This window comes from Bos mutus, chromosome 19 (assembly GCF_027580195.1).
Source record: "Bos mutus isolate GX-2022 chromosome 19, NWIPB_WYAK_1.1, whole genome shotgun sequence".
Lineage (NCBI taxonomy): Eukaryota > Metazoa > Chordata > Mammalia > Artiodactyla > Bovidae > Bos > Bos mutus.
The window spans coordinates 14,803,194-14,822,099 of record NC_091635.1 but is presented as its reverse complement, the minus strand read 5'-3'; the positions used below and the strand labels follow the sequence as shown (position 1 = coordinate 14,822,099).

At 49.0% G+C, this 18,906-nt stretch overlaps 3 protein-coding genes across 3 annotated transcripts in view; 2 read left to right on the top strand and 1 right to left on the bottom strand.

Annotated features, from left to right (window-relative positions):
• The window catches only part of NDEL1 (nudE neurodevelopment protein 1 like 1), a 75,228-nt gene extending 61,912 nt beyond the window's left edge, over positions 1-13,316 (bottom strand). Inside the window, exons 1-2 of the mRNA XM_070389468.1 lie at positions 12,998-13,316; positions 10,247-10,379 (exon numbers count right to left, since the gene is read on the bottom strand). The gene's annotated coding sequence lies outside the window, so the exon portion shown is untranslated. The remainder of the gene's footprint in view (positions 1-10,246; positions 10,380-12,997) is intronic.
• RNF222 (ring finger protein 222) lies at positions 5,874-7,441 on the top strand. The gene has a single exon (XM_005894828.2). The coding sequence runs from the start codon at positions 6,164-6,166 to the stop codon at positions 6,797-6,799; it is 636 nt and encodes a 211-aa protein (XP_005894890.2). The 5' UTR covers positions 5,874-6,163; the 3' UTR covers positions 6,800-7,441.
• Positions 13,317-13,784: 468 nt separating the features above from the next.
• Positions 13,785-18,790, top strand: RPL26 (ribosomal protein L26). The gene is made up of 4 exons (XM_005894827.3): positions 13,785-13,912; positions 14,926-15,098; positions 16,119-16,259; positions 18,617-18,790. The coding sequence occupies exons 2-4, from the start codon at positions 14,931-14,933 to the stop codon at positions 18,743-18,745; spliced, it is 438 nt and encodes a 145-aa protein (XP_005894889.3). The 5' UTR covers positions 13,785-13,912; positions 14,926-14,930; the 3' UTR covers positions 18,746-18,790.
• Positions 18,791-18,906: the final 116 nt, after the last annotated feature.

Here is an 18,906-nt window from a genome sequence, read left to right as displayed (position 1 = left end):
ATGTTCAGTTCTTCTGCCCATTTTCTTGGGTTTTTGTGTGTGTGATGTTGGGTTGTATGAGCTGTTTACATATGTTGGATATTAATCCCTTATAAGTCATATCATTTGCAAATATTTCCTCCCATTTTTGTAGGTTCAGGCACATTATTTGTATCCATTTATTTAATCATCATCACAATCCTATAGAGTAGGTAATATAATTTTTCTTGGCCTCACGGCACAGCCTGTGACATCTTAGTTACCCCACCAAGGACTGAAAATGGGCCTGTGGCAGTGAGAGCCCAGAGTCCTAACCACTGGACAGCCAGGGAAGCCCCAGTCTGCATTTCAAGACAGATTCTTAACCACTGGGCCACCAGGGAAGTCCCAACTCCTGCCTTATTCTTGATTAATTTTTTCTGATCATGAAAGAAATATACATTCAACGATCACAGGAATGTATGAGTCAGAAAGTTTCTCTAGTGATAACCACTAACAAGTTGGATGTGTCTACTTCCAGATTTTTCCTCTATAAAAACGATCATATATTATCATTTCCATAGAGTCACACAGACTGTTCTGAAACTTACTTCTGTTTCACGTGGTATCAGGGACAGTTCTCCTTTATTGGTTTTATTCTGCCTCCTTCTTTATCCCTGTGGTGTTTGATCTTTGGAGCTCTGAGCCCCTCTGAGTGTGAGATGAAGGATAAGTGTATATAAGCACATCACCCAAATATTTGTGTATGACTTTGGGTGGCAAAGAGTTACTGAGGCTGATCTGAGCCCTTCGCCCTGCGCCCTGGCATGGCAAGGGAGCAGGAAGCAACCGGAGGATCACCAAAATGAACTCTGGAGGCTGAAGGACTGTATGACTTTCTCATTATTGGAGGGACGTGGAGACTCATCTTTGGGGATGGGTCCTGGGTCACTGCCCCCATACTGAGACCCTCTGCTTGTCTCCAGCACCCATCCTTGTACTCCTCCTTGGGTGGGGGAACCCTCCTCTCTGAGCATCTTCATCAAGATCACCTGACTCCAACAGGGGCCAAACCCCTGGGCAACGCCAAAGCCTCCTGGCCTCAAACGGGTTGGGCGACATTCACTTCCCGGCGCTGGCCTCCAGACCTGCTCAGTCATTAGCAAATGCCTCGGCGGCGGCGGCAGCAGCAGCTGTCACAGTAACAGCAGCAGGAGGACGTGCCGCCCGCCCAGTGCTTCTGGGTGGCTCAGATCTGCTCTGTGGAGGCCTGCGGGTGGAGAGGTGGATGCTGCTCGCCCTGGTCCTAGCCAAAGTGAGTCTGGGGGCCGGGCTGGGGGCAGGGAAGGAGCTTGGCAGAGTTCTGCACTGATGCCAGGGGTGTGTGTGTGTGTGTGAGAGAGAGAGTGGAAGCTATAAAGCCTTGGGAATCCAGGAGGGAAACCTAGGTGCGCACAAGTGTCACCCCGCCTCACAGACTCACTGTCCCAAGGTGGGGAGGTGGGGGTCACCTGAGCTGGTGACACCCCCCCACCAGTCCTCAAGATGGGTGGTGGGCTGCTGCTGTGGGTGAAGCCAGGCACTGGGGCTTCATGGGGTCGGCTACCCTTGGGCCAGCCCTCCCCCTCCCCCTGCCTCTCATAGCTGGAGGGGCAGCTCCAGTTACAGTCACTTTGAGGAGGGAAGTTTGGGGGAGGGTCACTTTCCCATACAGGTTTCCTCATCATTCTTTAAAAAAAAAAAAAAACTTTATTGAGGTATGATTGACATTCAACAAGATGTACATATTTAACATATACAACTGGATTCTGGAGTTTTCAGGAGGCATTTTCATCCTTGGTTGTTTGTTAAATTGGTGTTTCTGTAGAGGCATAAAGGCTGGGACCTCCTAGTAATGCTATCTTGCTCTCAATTCTTCACCTACTCCTTCACTCGAGGTCTGGAACGCCCTCCATGGATGCACATTCTCAGTGGATGGGGTGGTTCACAGTGTAGCCAGGCTGACCTGGCCTCAAACCCTGGATCTGCCCTGGACTTTCTTTTAATTCCCACTGTATACTGTTTATTCTTTTTTTTTTTTTTTTTTGGCTTCTTTATTTGGCTTCATTGGGTCTTAGTTACAGCATGAGGGATCTAGTTCCCTGAGCAGGGGTTGAACCCGGCCCCCCTGCATTGGGAGCTCAGAGTCCTAGCCACTAGACCACTAGGGAAGTCCCAGCAGCCTGGCTTTGAACAAAGTTACTTAAGCCTTGGTTCCCTCGCCTGTAAAACAGAGATAATATCTACCTCCTGGAGCTGTTGACGATGAAATGAGGAAGGGATGCAGAATGCCAAGCACACAATTAGTGTTCAATAAATAGCTGCTGTTGTAATTATTTATTATTAGCTGGACACTGGTCCCACCTCACCTAGGAAGACCTTCCAGCCCTCCTCTCCCCAAAATTTCCTGAAGCACCAACGGGAATATCTTCGGATATAATGTCTTCCCCTTCATTTAGCTAGTCTGTGCCCCAATCAGAGCGTGTTCCTCAGATTTCTTCTGCTGCCCTCTCCCCAGCACCTGAGACAGAGTCAGGTTCAGAAGAAGAACTCAAGGATGGAGAATGAAATGATATGAAGAGAAAGGGAGGGACTGAGCATGGGAGGCAAGAAGGTAGGGATGAAGGACGGGTGGCCTTGCCCAGACATGAAGGACAAGGCTCTCCTGAAGCACAGGATGGGAAGGGACTGCACAGGAGGCCATCAGCAGGGATCTGGGATGTCATCTGCATCCCCCACGTCCCATTACTTCTCAAACTCAGTTCTCTCTGCTCCCCTGCTCAACCCAAGGAGGACAGCGCTTCCTGCTGCAGCTAATATCTACTCACCCAATCTATCAACTGATTCAAATATTTTCTACACTCTCTAGGAAATCAATGAATATCTCCCCACTACCATCTCCCTCTCCAACCCCTCCCCAAGGTGACCTCAGACAAGTCACTTCCCTTCCCAGGGCTCGGGTCTTTTCATCTATAACACTCGATTTTACTAAATGACCTCCAACATCCTTTCCCCTCCAGCATTCTCGAATTTATCTGCTCTATTCTCTTGCCTATCTTGATACCTCACTTCTCAGTTTTCCAAACAACTTAGGGTATTGATCATCATTCCTCCTTTAAAAAAAAAAAATCTCTCTTCAAGAACTTTATAAATGTCCACTAGATTCTAAAAGCTTCATGAAGGACGCTTACCCCCATGCCACGCTTGCATGATCTTAGTTCCCTGATCAGCAATCAAAGCCATGGCAGTGAGAGCCCAGAATTCAATCCTAACAACCAGGGAACACCCTTGAAGGGTTTTCTTAATCACTGCTTATTTCCAATGTCTGGCTCAGTACCTAGCCTGCAGCAACACTCAATAAGTAATTGTTGAATAACTGGATACATGAATGAATGGATGGATGGATAGGTGGAGGGATGGAATTGCCACCATACGCCTCTGGGGAGTTATGAAACGCAGGGGGACATGCTAGCAGTTGGTCAGCTTAAGAAAATCAAGGTCATCCTGAGAAAAACCTGTTTAGATAGCTGCATGTTATGAAACAGAAATGTCTGAGACACTGGAACACCAACTTAACCTATTGCCCAACACTTAGCTACTCCATTGTCATCTTTTCTGGTTGTTATTCTAACTCCAGGGGAGCTACCCTTTGTCAGGGGCATGAGTGTTTTTAGTCATCTACATGATAAGAAACATCTGGGGAGGAGAGGGAAGGCAAGTGCTAGGAGGAGAAAGGACTGAGCCTGACTGACAACATCCAGCGCCAAAGAATTGATGCTTCTGAACTGTGGTGCTGGAGAAGGCTCTTGAGAGTCCCTTGGACTGCAAGGAGATCCAACCAGTCCATCCGAAAGGAAATCAATCCTGAGTATTCATTGGAAAGACTGATGCTGAAGCTGAAGCTCCAATATTTGGCCACCTAATGTGAAGAGCTGACTCACTGGAAAAGACCCTGATGCTAGGAAAGATTCAGGGCAGGAGAGAGGGCAACAGAGAATGAGATGGTTGGATGGCATCACTGATTCAACGGGCATGAGTTTGCCATGAGATAATGAAGGACAGGGAAGCCTGGTGTGTTGCAGTCCATGGGGTTGCAAAGAGTTGGACACTTTTTAGTGACGGAACAACAGCCATTTATTGAGCATTTACTATGTGCCAGATTTTTCATTCATGGCACCTCACTTAACACTCTGGACAACTCTGAGAAAAAGCCAGTACTATTATTATCAACCCCACCTTAGAGATGGGAAACTGAGGCTCAAATAGGTTATACAGACAGTAGTGGGCATATCAAGGATTTGAAGGCAGCTTCAGGGTCTGAGTACTTGAACCCCCTCCCCTGGCCTGGAGGCCACACTGACCACCTTGGAGATCGAGGTTTGAAAACACCTGCAAAGGCTTTGGTGCTGCCACCAGGGTGCCCGGTCCCCTACCCCCACCTCTACATATTTGTGCCCTTTGTTGGTTATGGGATATTTTCAACTTGGCAAAATGGGCTTGGAACCAAGCTAACAGGGAAGAGAGCATTCAATTGGTGATTGAACCAATTCTCGTCTGTCCTTCCCCATTAACTAGTTTTGTTCCCACTATGTCATCTCTCAGTGGCTCAGCAGTAAAGAATCTGCCTGCTATGCAGGAGACGTGGGTTCAATCCCTGGGTCGGGAAGATCCCCTGGAGAAGGAAATGGCAACCCACTCCAGTATTTTTGCCTGGAGAATCCCATGGTCAGAGGAGCCCAGCAAGCTACAGTCTGTGGGGTCACAAAAGAGTCAGACACGACTGAGGGACTAAACAATAACAATGCCATCTCTCAGGTCTGGGGGCTGCCACACACCACTTTAGCTCTCAGTGTGTCCAGGGGTGTTTTGATGGAAGAATATATCACATCAGTAACCCTTCAGCAGGACCATGCAATCACGTGACCATTTGATCACAGTCCTTCTAAAGAGGCTGTTCTAGGACTTCACTGGCGATCCAGTGGATAAGATTCCATACTCCCAGTGCAGGGACATGGGTTCCACCCCTGGCCAGGGAAGTAAGATCCCACATGCTGCCTAGTGAGGCCAATAAATAGATAGATAAATAAACAGGCTGTTGGAAATGGACTTAGATGACACAGCTGCGATACTGGGAACGCGTGGAGGAATGAGAACACCAGCACTGCGTCACACACCCAAACAGGGGCTTCCCGTCAAATCGTCACCTGGGGAACTGCACTTAATCCAACAACACCGCTACTGCTCAGAGCGTCCTTGGAGCCTCTCTTTAGCTCTCAGATAACATCTGAAACCCACCTGTCACTTCATGGTGACTCTGTGTCTTTGATTTAAAATAATCTCGTGCCACTTGGGCATTCATTTGCTTTTACCAGACTGGGTGCCAGGTGACCTTTGGCCATTTCCAAATACCAGACGTATCCTCAAAGGATGAAAACCTGCCTTCACAGAGGTTGATTGCAAGGTTCTCTCGCAACCTTGGGCAGGCTGCCGAGAAGAATCTGAAGGATGACTGAGCTGTGGTGGGCGGAGGAAGGAGCCCACAGCTCCCTGAGGTGACTGCGCGGCTGGCCAGCCGGCATTTGGATGTAAGTTTTGAGTTTTGTTCTCAAATCCCTCATTGCTCTCCAGCTGCACTTAGCATAGAGGGATGGGAGCCAGGGGCTGAGGACAGTTGTATGGGTCAGCCAGCCTGAGCAGGGAGATGGAGTGGCAGCAGAGGCTCTTCTGGAGAACAGCCACAATGGGCACAACACACAGCCCCCACTGGAGCCTGGACCAGGCGGAGTGGGGGCAACCTCGGCTTAGCCACCTGCCTCCCCTGGGGAATGGGTCCTGCTGCCTCCACTGTGGGCTTGGGACCAGGGAGAGGGGAGGGGAGACCACAGGCGACACACGTGTGGTGGTGAGGGATCAGGGGGCTACACCTTGGCCTCCGCACACCTCCTTCCAGTAGGGGTGGCTGGGATCTCTGCTTGTCAGTCCCCCAACTCCCCTTCCACAAGTGCCCTCTCGTCTCCTCCCCAGGGTCCTGGTGTGATTCGGGGAGGCCCCTGAGGAGGAGTGGCAGGAGAGGCAGCAGGGAGGCAGGCAGGGGAACCAAGCCAGAAAAGGCGCTGATGCTCAACCCTTCCCGCCCACAGCGAGGGCCCTGCCCTCCTACTCGGCCATGTCTGAGGGCGAGAGCAAGGACAGCTCGGGCAGCGAGTGCCCCGTGTGCTATGAGAAGTTCCGAGAGCTGCAGGGCGCCAGCCGGACGCTGAGCTGCGGCCACGTGTTCTGCCATGACTGCCTGGTCAAGTACCTCCTGTCCACGCGCGTGGATGGCCAGGTCCAGAGGACCATTGTCTGCCCCATCTGCCGCTACGTCACCTTCCTCAGCAGGAAGAGCTCCCGCTGGCCTGCCAAGCTGGACAAGAGCTCCCAGATCCTGGCCGTGCCCGTGGGCCTGCCCCCTTCACCACTGCCGGATGCCCTGGGCCACGCCAACCCCCTGGCCCTCTCCCAGCCAGTCTGGAGATCATCCCCGGGCCAGGGTGGCCAGCTGCCCTTGGACCCGCCACCCAGCCTGCCCCGGGAGCCACAGATCTTCATCATCAGCCGCCATGGGATGCCCCTCGGGGAACAGGACAGCGTCCTGCCGCGGCGCAGCCTGGCAGAGCTCTCTGGGGCCTCCCCGGCGCCCAGCTCCACCCGGTCCTTCTGCTGCCGCTCCCGGGCCCTGCTGCTCATCACCCTCATCGCCGTGGTGGCCGTGGTGGCCGCCATCCTCCCCTGGGTGCTGCTGGTGAGGAAGCAGGCGTGAGTGGGGGCACCAGTCAGAGAGCCCCGCTGGAAGCTGCCCGCTCGCACAGCCAGGCTGGCCGTGGCCTGGGAGGGGCCTCAGTGCGGCCTTGGGCCAACAGAGCCTCAGGGGCAGCCTGGGGCAGAGATGGGGTGTAAGGGTGCTGACTGGCATCACCCGGCTCTTTGCTCCCAGCAGGGATCAGAAAGGACCAGGAGGCAGGACCTCTGAGGCAAGAGTTTGGGTGGGGCAGGGGAACTCTGAGCTGAGAAGGAAACTCCAGGTTCCAAGCCAGGGAGGAAGTGATGGATGCCCCTACTCAGAAACCACAGCGGGGGTACACCTCAGCAGATACGCGTCCCTCCTCGAGGCTAGAACCCAGCGAGTTTGGGGGTGGGGTGGGTAGCTGCCCCACCTGTGGGTGTCCCCATGTGCCAGGTGACCTACCCAAAGCCAGGTGGGACTCCGAGTCGGGGCACCTCCTGCTGGAGGGGCCCACAGGCGAGACCCCTCCAGGTCAGAACTCTGGGCCAGGATCCCTGGCGTGCTCCCAGGAACAGTCAGAAGGGATGGGGTGGCACAGGGGCCAAGGCACATGTGCTCCCCAGAATCTCAGCACCCGCCCCCCTGCCTCTGACCCCCACAGTTGGGTGTGCGCCTTCCTGCCCCTAGAACCACCAGTCTGGAAAGTCTTCCCTACGGGAGAGGCTGAGCTCAGGGGCTGAGGCCCAGAATTGCTAGGAGAAGGGACAGAAAAGGGGAGCTGAGGCCACGTCGGGAATTAGGGGTTTGCTGACAAAGGTAGAGGCCAGCGGAATGGCCCACGAACAGAGCTATAGGGCTCCCCAAGCCCTCCCAGCCCAACAATGGCCCAGATTTTGAGTCCTGGGGTTTTCAAGGATGGCCTGCCAGGTGGGCAGTGCAGGAGCTGCCTGGTGGCTGGGACCTGAGTCAGTTGAGAACTATGTGGGCACATGAGCCCCTGGGGGCTCCCGCCTCCCGCCCAGCCTGTGACCAACCACTCATTAGAGGCCACACCAGCCAGGCCAGTTCCTGGGGTGGATTCCCAGGCTGGGCTGGGTGAGGAAGGGTGGGGAGGAAAACAGCTGTGCTTGGCAGGGACGCTTCTATCTCAGTGAACACGGAACCCAGCTGCTATCAGCCGCTGGTCAAGGTCATGTCACCTGGGGATGCCACCTGAGCTGGGGGTCCTTGAGGAGGACACTAGAAAAGGCTCAGGTTGGGCCTTATCTGGGGAGTGAGCCATTTGGGAACAGCTATTTCGTGTTTATTAAGGCCCACAAGTCAATGGGCCATCATCTTAATTTTAGGGTTAAAAACAGCAAAAACCCCAAGCTTTCTCGAATGGGTGGTTCATCACAGCCCAGGTGTTCCAGCAGCTATGCCCTCCACAGCGCATGCCTCTCTCAGCGGAGCTTGCTACACGTGGGGAAAGACAGAGCCCTGCCTCTGGTTGTTGTTTGGTGGATCAGTCATGTCCAACTCTTTTGCAACCCCCATGGATTATAGCCCACAAGGCTCCTCTGTCCATGGGATTCTCCAGGCAAGAATATTGGAGTGGGTTGCCATTTGCTTCTCCAGGGAGTCTTCCTGACCCAGGGATCAAACCCGAATCTACAGTATTGGCAGGAAGACTCTTTACCACTGAGCCACCTGGGAAGCCCACCCTGCCGCTCACCTGGTTCCTAAAAGCCTGTCCGTAATGTGGTCATTTGGGGACCATTAGGGGAGGGGGTCCACACTGCAGGGGGCGGTCAGGGCACAGGGTGAGTTGATCTAAAGCACCTCTGGGCTTCCTTCTGATATTTTCAAGTCAAGAGAACACAGGTGCTATTGGGGGAAGTAGAGGTGAATTCATGGGGAAAATATTTATTATAGGAAATAAAATGCTAAATTTACAAAGACTCTAGTGAATCCGTTTTAATCACAGCCAGGCTGCTTTAAACAGTGTCATGAATTTCTGGGGACCTGATTTTAAGTCTTTGCAGACTCTATTGTGTTTGCCAAAAGTCAATTTCAAAATACCTCTAGCGTTTCCATACTGTTCAGCAGTGACTTATAGATGGAACTTCTTTCATTTTCAAAGAATGTCAAAAGCTGTTATTTTTTTTAAATAAAGGTCTATATTTTCTCAAAAATTTAAGATGAATTGCAGATACATGTGGAAAGTGCTGAGTTTGGACTTCTAGGATTGTTCATTTTAGATGAAAAAATGGTCTGAAAACTCAGATTTGAATGGCTCTTAAACATTACTCAGCCACATTTGTGAAAGGAATGCAAGTTACAATTCTGCTTGGCATCTCAATTTTCACCCTATTCAACTGTCAAACCCTGAAGGTTTCAAAACCCACTATTGCCAAAGCCAAGGGACAGAGGTGAGGCTGATGTGCTTGTGTGCGTGCGTGCTCAGTCATGTCTGACTCTTTGTGATCCTGGTAGCCCACCAGGCTCCTCTGTCCATGGAATTTTCCAGGCAAGAATACTGGAGTGGGTTGTCGTTTCCTACTTCAGGGGATCTTCCCCACCCAGGGATCAAACCTGTGTCTCCCGCATTGGCAGGCAGATTCTTTACCACTGTGCCACTTGAGAAGCCCAGGTGGGGTCAGTAGCAAGGTATATTGATAAAACCCCTAAGAAGGAAACTCCCCTGATGGTTCAGTGGTTAAGACTCCCAATGGAGGGGGCCTGGGTTCGATCCCTGGTCAGAGAAATAGTTCCCACATGCCTCAACGAAGATTAAAGATCCTTCATGCTGCTACTAAGATTTAGTGCAGCCAAATAAATATTAAAAAAAAAATAGGAAGGGAAATTTGTCCACTTGGACCCAGAAATTCTAGAAATGTATCCAATAGATATGCTTGCATGTTGGGGAATCAACATATGTTATACAATTGCACTATTGTTCCTAAAAACCAGGAATCGGGAAAACCGTACAAGCAATGCAGAGAATATCACGCAGCTGTGAAAAGAACAAGGAAGGACCTGCAAACCAACCCGGAAAGTCTGCAAGACCCAATGGCCAATGGGCAAAGGCAAGGGGTGGAATACTGGATGTCCGATTATACAATTTGTGTCGAAAGTGGAGGAATAAGAATTTACTTTCCAGGGCACTTCCCTGGCTGTCCAGTGATTAGGACTCCCCCCTCCCAATGCAGGTTCCATCCCTGGTCAGGGAACTAAGATCCCACATGCTGTGGGGCACAGCTGAAAGAATAAAAAAAGAATCTACTTTCCGATTTGCTTATTTGTGCATAAAGCAACTGGGAAGATTTGAAAAAAACTAGAGTGATCAGTTGTGGAAGGGGATGAGAAAATGATGGAACTGGAAAGGAACTTCTCTCTTCACCTTTGGCATTTTTGGATATCTGAGCAAGTAAATGTATGGATTATTCAAACATTAAGTTGAAAAATTATATTAGAAGCTAAAGATATCTTCAGTGTACACACCTGTTGCCTGGTGAGTGAGGAGCGGGCCCCAAGAAGGTTTGAGAGCTGCCAGACTGCTTGTTCTGTGGTTCCAGAGTGTCAGCTACCGGCTCCGAGGGGCTGCTTTGTCTGGTCCCAGGTGTGACATCTTAGGCTTAACGGGCACCCCAGGAAGGAAGGTAAAAAGTTTGATATTGTCAGCGTTCCTAAGTTCCTATGCATTTCTCTGGGTCCCACCATTTTTTTTTTTTTTTTTTTTGCCACATCACACAACATGTAATGAATTCTCTGCTTCTCCACTGTGTCCCGCCCCGTGCCCTCCCCCACATCCCATCATCCTCCCTAGACGCTTCATTGTAAGTCCGTCTCCTTCTTCTAGATGGCCTGCTCCTTGAGGAGAGGCTAGATCTCACTGATCTTCGTAAGATCATTAGCAAAGAGTCAAAACTGGATAAATATTTGAAGCATGCATAAGTGAATGGATAAACAAGTGAACCAGTGAACAAACAAACATGATGGCCTGGTGTCCAGAAAAAAAGTTTAGTCCAGGGATGCAGGCATGAAACCTGGGTAATACCCGATTTAGTGTCTTCAGTTCAGTTCAGTTCAGTTCAGTCGCTCAGTCGTGTCCAACTCTTTGTGACCCCATGAACTGCAGCACGCCAGGCCTCCCTGTCCATCACCAACTCCTGGAGTCCACCCAAACCCATGTCTCTTGAGTCGGTGGTGCCATCCAACCATCTAGGGCTACTCAAAGACCACTCTCAGGATGACCTTAAGGAGCCAGTTTAAAAGGACTCGTGTGGGGGACTTCCTGGTGACACAATGGTCAAGAACCCGCTTGCCACTGCAGGGGACAAGGGTTCGATCCCTGCTCCAGGAAGATCCCACATGCGGCAGAGCAACTAAGACCACGTGCCACAACTACTGAGCCCGAGAGCTATAATTAGTGAAAACCATGTGCCTTGAGCCTGTGCTTCTCAACAAAAGAAGCTACCATAGTGAGAAGCCTGTGCACTGCAAGGAAGAGTAGCCCCCACTTGCCACAACTAGAAAAAGCCCATATGCAGCAATGAAGACCCAGCATAGCCATAAATAAACAAATCACGCTTAAAAAAAGAAAAGACTCATGTGGGGACTTCCTTGGCAGTCCAGTGGTTAAGGCTCAACAACAACAAGAGGACTCATGTAAGAAGAACGTGGAGAGAGAGGGCAGCCAGGCTAGGCCCAGAGGATCAAGTGGGGTGGAGCCATGACACCCAACAGACACTAGTGAAGATAAACAGACTATAACTAGGCTAGCAGTCACCTCCCTCTGTGGGTACAATTTCCATCCATCTTCATACTGTATAAAGTGATTATGCTTCCACGTGGTGGGCTGAAGTTTATGAGGACTGTGTTGCATGGAGAGAAGGAAGTAAAGAGGCTTGAGAGGGTTGGGTGACAGCAAAGAATGATAGGGAGGCTGAAGAAACAGAGAAGACCTTGGTGGGAAGAGAGGAAGATGATGGTGAGACCTGAAGAAGAGATGAGAAGAAAGAGAAGGGGGTAAGACAGTAGGGACCAGAAAGGAAGGCAAGTAGGAAGGCAGGAGCCCTCAGAGGCTGCCATGACTATCCACATGCAACTCAAACTCAGCTCAACCTCAGCACCCCATGGGCTCCTGTCTGAATGCCTCTCATGCCAGCCACAAGGACCTGGCTCCTGGAGACACAGTGTCATGGACTCACACCTCCATGCCTTCCCTCAAGCTATTCCCACTGCCTCCAGGAGCTAATTTTTTTTTAATCTATTTTTAATTGGAGGGTAATTGCTTTACAATGTTGTGTTGGTTTCTGTCATACATCAACAGGAGAAGCTAATTGTAACATTCTTCAAAAGTCAGTCAAGGGTGACTTTACCCCAGGTCTTCCCTGACCCAGGAGTCCTCTTCTGTTCTCCAAGCACAGAAGCACCCAAGGGCAGTTGGGCTCAGTGAGCACTTTTCTGGGCTTCTAAAGTGGTTGATTTCCTTGTTTATCTCTCCTCTTAGACAGTGAACTTCCTGCAGGCAGAAACTTTGACTAGTTTCTTTTTGCGACTCCAGTGTGCAACTCTAGGCTGGCCCCATAAAAGATGTTCCATGAACATTTGTTGAAAAGAATTGCGGCAGAGGAGTTCTGCTCTCCCTAAATTTTTGAACCACAAATAAAATACTGGACTGTATCTTCACAGCATATTCAAGAACAAAACTATTTTTAAATAATGAAAGCACATGTTCTTGGGACTTCCCTGGTGGTCCAGTGGTTAAGACTCTGAGCTTCCACTGCAGGGAGCAAAGGTTCTATTCCTGGTCAGGGAACTAAGATCCCACATGCCGCAGGTGTAGCAAAAACAAAAACAAAAAAACCCACACAATCTTGACTGACTCCACTGTGGGCCCTCAAGAATATGATTTCTCACTCTGAAGTGACCCAGTTGGGTTCTTACAAATCAGGCCCGCTTAGGAAATTACCAGAAGGAGCTGGGAAGCCAGCCTTCAGGGGGTTGTCTATATCCTATGGGTTCTGTATAACCTTGCACGAGCTCCTCTCACTTCTCTGTGGCTCAGTGTCCCCATCTGTGATATGGAACAATACCAGGATTGCAAGACTCTGGTGGATTAAAGGAGTTAAAAATGCAGTGAGTGCCCCTAGGACTCTGCAAGCTCACTAAGTCTTAAGCATCATGAAACGCGCGTCTTCCCCTCCTATGACACCTGTATTACTCATTCAACAGAAACCGGTCCCTTACCAGGTGCGCGGCCGGACGCGCGGCGGGAGTTCACCCTGCACTGCAATCCTTTTGCAGGGGAGCGCACCCCTTAGCCCTGCTTCCATCAGATCCTGAACTGAATGAAAGCAAGCGGTAAAATGAGGAAAAGGGCACAGCTCTCAGCGTGGAGAGGCTTCCTCACGCCGCGCTCCTTCAAGGTGTGGTCTCGGACCAGCACTCCCGGAATCACCTGGGAGCGCGTTAGAAACCCGGGTTCAGTCCTATTTTCCCGGGGTTGGGGGGACGGACTCGCGGTCCAAGTCCTCAAAGGCCCCTCGCTGGCGGGAGCTGAATCTCTGGCGGGCCCCGCGAAAGAGTCCGCACATTCGGCTGTGTTCAAGCGGTAGCACGCGCCCGGCTGGAGCCGTTTACGCGACACGAATACTCAACAGGCCTAGGGCCTTTGCCTGGGATGTCCAGGTAACCGAGGTGACCAGCTAGCTGGCGTCCCAGCGCCACTTGGCGGTCAAATATAGGACCCGCCTTTTTCCCGGTTAAAGGACCCTCCTGCCTGGTGTTCGGGTGTGAAGGGACACAGGTCCCTGGGGCCGCTCACTTCAACACCCTCCACGACAGTAAGACCCCGAACAGCCCCCTCCCCCCCACCCCCACTAGCCCGGGAACTACCGTTCCCAGAGGACGCAGATGCAAAATCCAGGACTCCCACTGGAGGCTCCAGGACCTGGAGAAAAGTTTTGCAGTCCCTCGTAGTTCCCCTCCGAGCCACGAGAGGGCGGTAGTCATCAATGTCTCCCCAGTTTCCTCTACGCATTCAAACTCCGCGCCTCTCTTGCTCAAGAAACATCGGTCTCGCGAGATCTTGCGGAAACTTACAGAACCGGAAGCAGCCTGCAGATCTCTTCCCTTCTGTGGCCATCGCTGAAGCGCTAGCGGGTAAGAGTTTCCCGGGACAAAGCGTATAATCCGCAACCATCTGTTCACGGGCACCGTGGCTTTCGACCCGGAGTGCCCCAGTACTGTTCCAGCGGCCGAGTAGCAGCCAGGAAGGGAGGCCAGGATGCTCTTGGCTTTTCTCCTAAGCTCAAGGGCCGCCGGGCCGGAGGAAGGAGGAGGAAAGAGGGTTTTGAGCCTTGGAAGCGGGAGCTGAAGGGTAGAGAGCCTGTGGCGATGGTGTCTGGTCTGGGCAGAATGGTTTCCTAAAGAATGGTCTCGGGTAGTTTCTTGGTTAAACTTTCAGGCCTCTCACGCCCGTTGGAAGACTTTTTGGACCTGAGTTCTGTGCGTTTTCCAGGTTCGGGATATAGGACCTGATTTCATTCATTGGGAGGAGAGTTAATCTGTTCAGGCTCCGTTCTGTAGATTAACGTTGATTGGTTTTTCTAAAACGTGGTAATACGTTTGAATTGAGTTGTCAAGTCTCCTTTACCCTAATGAACAGAGATATAAGCATTGTCTTAGCTTCCTTACGCGGTAATCATGGAGTTTGGGTTTCCCTGGTGGCTCAGACGATAAACAATCCGCCTGCAATGCAGGAGACCGGGTTCGACCCCAGGGTCGGGAAGATCTGAAGAAGGGAATGGCTGGTTAGGCACTTCAGTGTTGTTGCCTAGAAGAATTCCATGGACAGCAGGGCCTGGCAGGCTGCAGTCCGTGGGGTCTCAAAGAGTCGGACACGATTGAGCGACTAACACATGGAGTTTGAGAGTGTGAACAAAAAGATTAATTCCAATAGGTCTGTGGGCTATGGGAAATTCTTCTATTCTGTAATTAAATAATTTAAAAAATCCCCGTAGGGCAGTTCAGGTCAAGCAGCTTTTGATGAAGTTAATGTGACAGGTTTTGTGAGCATTGTAAACTTTCAAGATGAAATTGTTGCAGATGCTTGTTTGTAAACTGAGTGAGATTTTGGTCCTTTAAGGGTTTACACCTCTTAACTTTTTATTTAGCCAAAATGAAGTTCAATCCCTTTGTGACTTCTGACCGAAGCAAGAATCGAAAAAGACATTTCAATGCGCCTTCCCACATTCGCAGGAAAATTATGTCTTCTCCTCTTTCTAAAGAGCTAAGACAGAAGTACAACGTTCGATCCATGCCCATCCGAAAGGATGATGAAGTTCAGGTATGTGCCTGTGTTCAGGTCATCTTGTTGAATATCCTGCACTTTATTAACAGATGATGGGTTGAAACGTAAACTGCTTTTTCCACTGTTACTCTTTGGTGAAAATCTGTTGTCCCAAGCATCAGGTTGCAGTCGTGATAAAACAGAAGAAAGATGGTTTGGAACTAGTATATTGGTTTGGGATTATCTTTTTCTGGGTATGTTTGGTCGTTAGAGATGCATTTGAGAACCAGTAAACAATTCTGTGTGTCTAAATCAAAATTCAGATACACAAGTTCCAGGGAACTAGCGGTCTGGGTGTTAAGACGGCACTCCCAATGCAGGGGGCACGGGTTAAGAAAAGATTTCAAGCCATCTATTAAGCAGCTTCCATGTTACCAACATTTCATGAGGTGAACAGCCATTTTTCGCTCCTGTGCTGATGCTAAAATTGCTGGTAGATTTGAGAGCCCATCTTCTGCTTCCAAGATAGTTAAATCTGAGAAAGTCTGTGATTGGGAAGAAGCATCTGTTCAGAAACGCTGGCTGGCTGAGGATCATCGAGGAGAGAATGATAGGATGTTCATTAACCTTTGGGTGAGAATTAGCCTGTTCCTGAAGTATTAGCTGCTGCCCATGCTCTGGCACTTAGTAGGACCCTTTAGTAGGTTGTGAATTTAAATATTTGTGGCCTGTTCCCTTTGAAGTGACAGTTTTCCTTGTCAGCTGGTACAAAAAAACAAGGTGGGTTTGTTGCTCATTTTTAACCCTGAAACAAGCCCACCACTGCTGGTGGCCCATCAGTTGTAGAGATGCACTGTCCATCACTGTAGATTTATATGGGGCATAGTTTACTTGCAGGTTAGTTGAGGCCGGAGAGAATTACTGGCACATTTCCATTGACCATTAGGTCTTTCAAAATTGGAAGGGTCTGTATATGTATATGATAGAGGGAATGAGGTTTACCTGACTCATAGATTTACTGGTTTAGAAGTTTAATGTTCCTTTATCTGCATATGTTATTTTTTAATTTGCACTAAGGTTGTACGAGGGCACTACAAAGGGCAGCAAATTGGCAAAGTAGTCCAGGTTTACAGGAAGAAATACGTCATCTACATTGAACGAGTGCAGCGGGAGAAGGCTAATGGCACAACTGTCCACGTGGGCATTCACCCCAGCAAGGTGGGTGTTTTTGAGAATGCTTGAGATGGGGGAAAGAAATTGCAGCAATCGCTGACAAATGTGACTGCTTGTTGACAGAAATAGATTTTAAGTGTTCTGGAAATCAGTCTTAAAGCCAGTACTATTTTTTCCTGAAATCAAGGTGTCTTTTAACAGGTATCCTGTATGTATGTATATGTAATGTACCTTTTCCTTAAAAAGTATTGGTAAGCTGATTGATCAATCTAACATGAATAGATCTTAAAATCTAGGAAATAGGTAATTTTTAGATGCTATGGAGGCCATACCCTGTGTGTGAAACAGAATTGAGTAAGCTGTAAGGAAAGTAGGTCTTAATCCATTTGCAGATCTAGAGCTCAGAGACTAGATTCATTGATAGAAGATACAGTCTAATTCTCCTGTCTGACTTCAATGTGAATTCTCCAATACTGCTGTCTCTTAAAAGGTAATAAATGCACTTGGTGCCTGTTCAAATACTGAGGTGTTGGTTTTTTAAGATCTTGAGTTGGCACCATAAATCTAATCTTCAGACTACACAAAAGTCGAAAGACTAATACATCTGTTGCATTATCTTTCACCTAGAATTCACAGCTACCATTTTCTTTCCCTTCTTCCCTACCCCTCCAATGGATTACAAGCATCATGACAGAGTGCATCTCCTAAGAGCAAGGGCTTTCCCAGTTTACTACATAATCTTTTATTTTTGCCCCTAGGACTGGATCAGCCGCTGTCAAGGTCACCAATACAGTGACCGATTCTTAGTGTTTTCTGAACTTAATGTAGTGTTTGACACCATTGATCTCCCTCTTTGACTTACCTTCATCTCTTATTCCAAACACACCTCAATATCCAGTTGACGATTTTGCATTTCAACTTGGATATCTAATCAATATCAAACCCAACATGTTTAAACTACTGGCTTGTTTTATTCTTGAACCCTCTTGCTCTTGGTAGTCTGCTGCCAACACTGTGTGTGACACCTCTGTCCTTCTCAACTGCTTAGGCCAGCATGTTGTTATTGATTGTTGACTGCTGTCACATTATATCCAGAATCCTGTCTGCTTGTTACCATCAGAGTGGCCTACAAGGCTCATCTCCAGGGACTTCCCTGGTGGTCCAGTGGCTAAGACTGTGCTTCCAGTGCAGGGGGCACAAGTTCGTTCCCTGGTTAGGGAACTAGATCCCGAATGCCACAACTAAGACCTGGCGCAGCCATATAAGGTTCACTCAGCAGCTACTACTTGATGATTTCACTCTCCATGTTCTAGTCTGCTGGCCTCTTTGTTGTTCCTGTAACTATGCTACTCTGTGTGCTGGTTGGCAGCATCCACCTGGCAGCTTCACAGAATTGTATATTCTGTTCCCAGGTCTGCTGCTGCTGCTAAGTCACTTCAGTCATGTCCAACTCTGTGTGACCCCATAGACAGCAGCCCACCAGGCTTCCCTGTCCTTGGGATTCTCCAGGCAAGAACACTGGAGTGGGTTGCCATTTCCTTCTCCAATGCATGAAAGTCAGTCGTGTCCGACTCTTCGCGACCCCATGGACTGCAGCCTACCAGGCTCCTCCGCCCATGGGATTTGGGAACAAGGGATCTATTTAACAAGCCCTTCAGATACACTCAGATCTGAGAAACACCTATTAAACTTGGAAGTTCTCCTGCCTCTGGACTTGAATGTTTGCTGCTCTCTTTGAAATGCTTCTACCTTCTCCTCAGGTCTCTGTTCAGGCACAGCCCTTTTTTGGGGGCCTTCCTGACATCGTTAACGATTTAACCCCTTTCCTCCAGCATTTCATCTCATTAAGTAGAACCTCCATGGTAGTGGAGATTGTCCTTTGGTCACTATGCTGAATCCCCAGACCTTGTTCACTGCTATCTTCTCCTTCCTAACACTAAAATCTGTCATAATCTGGATACCTTTAGTGACAAATCTGTTGGAATAGGGTCTGTTCTGTGATTTTCTTAAAAGTTTTGCAGGTTGAAATGTGTGAAGGCTGCATTTAATTTCCAGACTTATGGGACTAAAGATACTGTAGAAATAAAAATGTGTATGACTTAGTTAGCTTATAAAACTGGGGTGAGAGGAGTGGAATTATTGAAATACATTGCAGTAGAAGCAGCTGATATTTATCACAGAAGATGTGAGAAGAACCACCAGTGCCACATTGCCTTCTCCTTTGTGGGCTGAACATTAGTGAACATTTAAGTCAGGTTTGTTTGGGGGTAAAGAATCATTTCTAGCGCTTAAGCAGTCCACTCCCACAAGTGGGGGGCTAAATGTTGGACCTTCCCATGTGTTCTGTATTGGTGATTGTTTAAAGCTTAGAAATTTTTTTTTTTTTCCTTATTTGTCTGCAGGTGGTTATCACCAGACTAAAACTGGACAAAGACCGCAAAAAGATCCTCGAACGTAAAGCCAAATCTCGCCAAGTAGGAAAGGAAAAGGGCAAATATAAGGAAGAAACAATTGAGAAGATGCAAGAATAAAGTCATCTTGTCTACAGCTTTCATTAAAAACTGTTAAAATGAAGAGTCTTTATGTGTGGTGCTTTGGGACAAGGCCTAGTTAGTTTTCATGGAAGTCCTGGTCATGTTAACTGTCTAGGGGCAGACCATCCTTATCTTGTGGCTTGATTGCACTAATGAAA

Excerpts from the sequence above, each read along its gene's own strand:
- RNF222 (XM_005894828.2), top strand. The coding sequence starts at position 6,164 with ATGTCTGAGGGCGAGAGCAAGGACAGCTCGGGCAGCGAGTGCCCCGTG.
- RPL26 (XM_005894827.3), top strand. The coding sequence starts at position 14,931 with ATGAAGTTCAATCCCTTTGTGACTTCTGACCGAAGCAAGAATCGAAAA. Across the intron at positions 15,099-16,118 it reads GAAAGGATGATGAAGTTCAG|GTTGTACGAGGGCACTACAA; the intron begins GTATGTGCCTGT and ends ATTTGCACTAAG. Across the intron at positions 16,260-18,616 it reads TGGGCATTCACCCCAGCAAG|GTGGTTATCACCAGACTAAA; the intron begins GTGGGTGTTTTT and ends ATTTGTCTGCAG.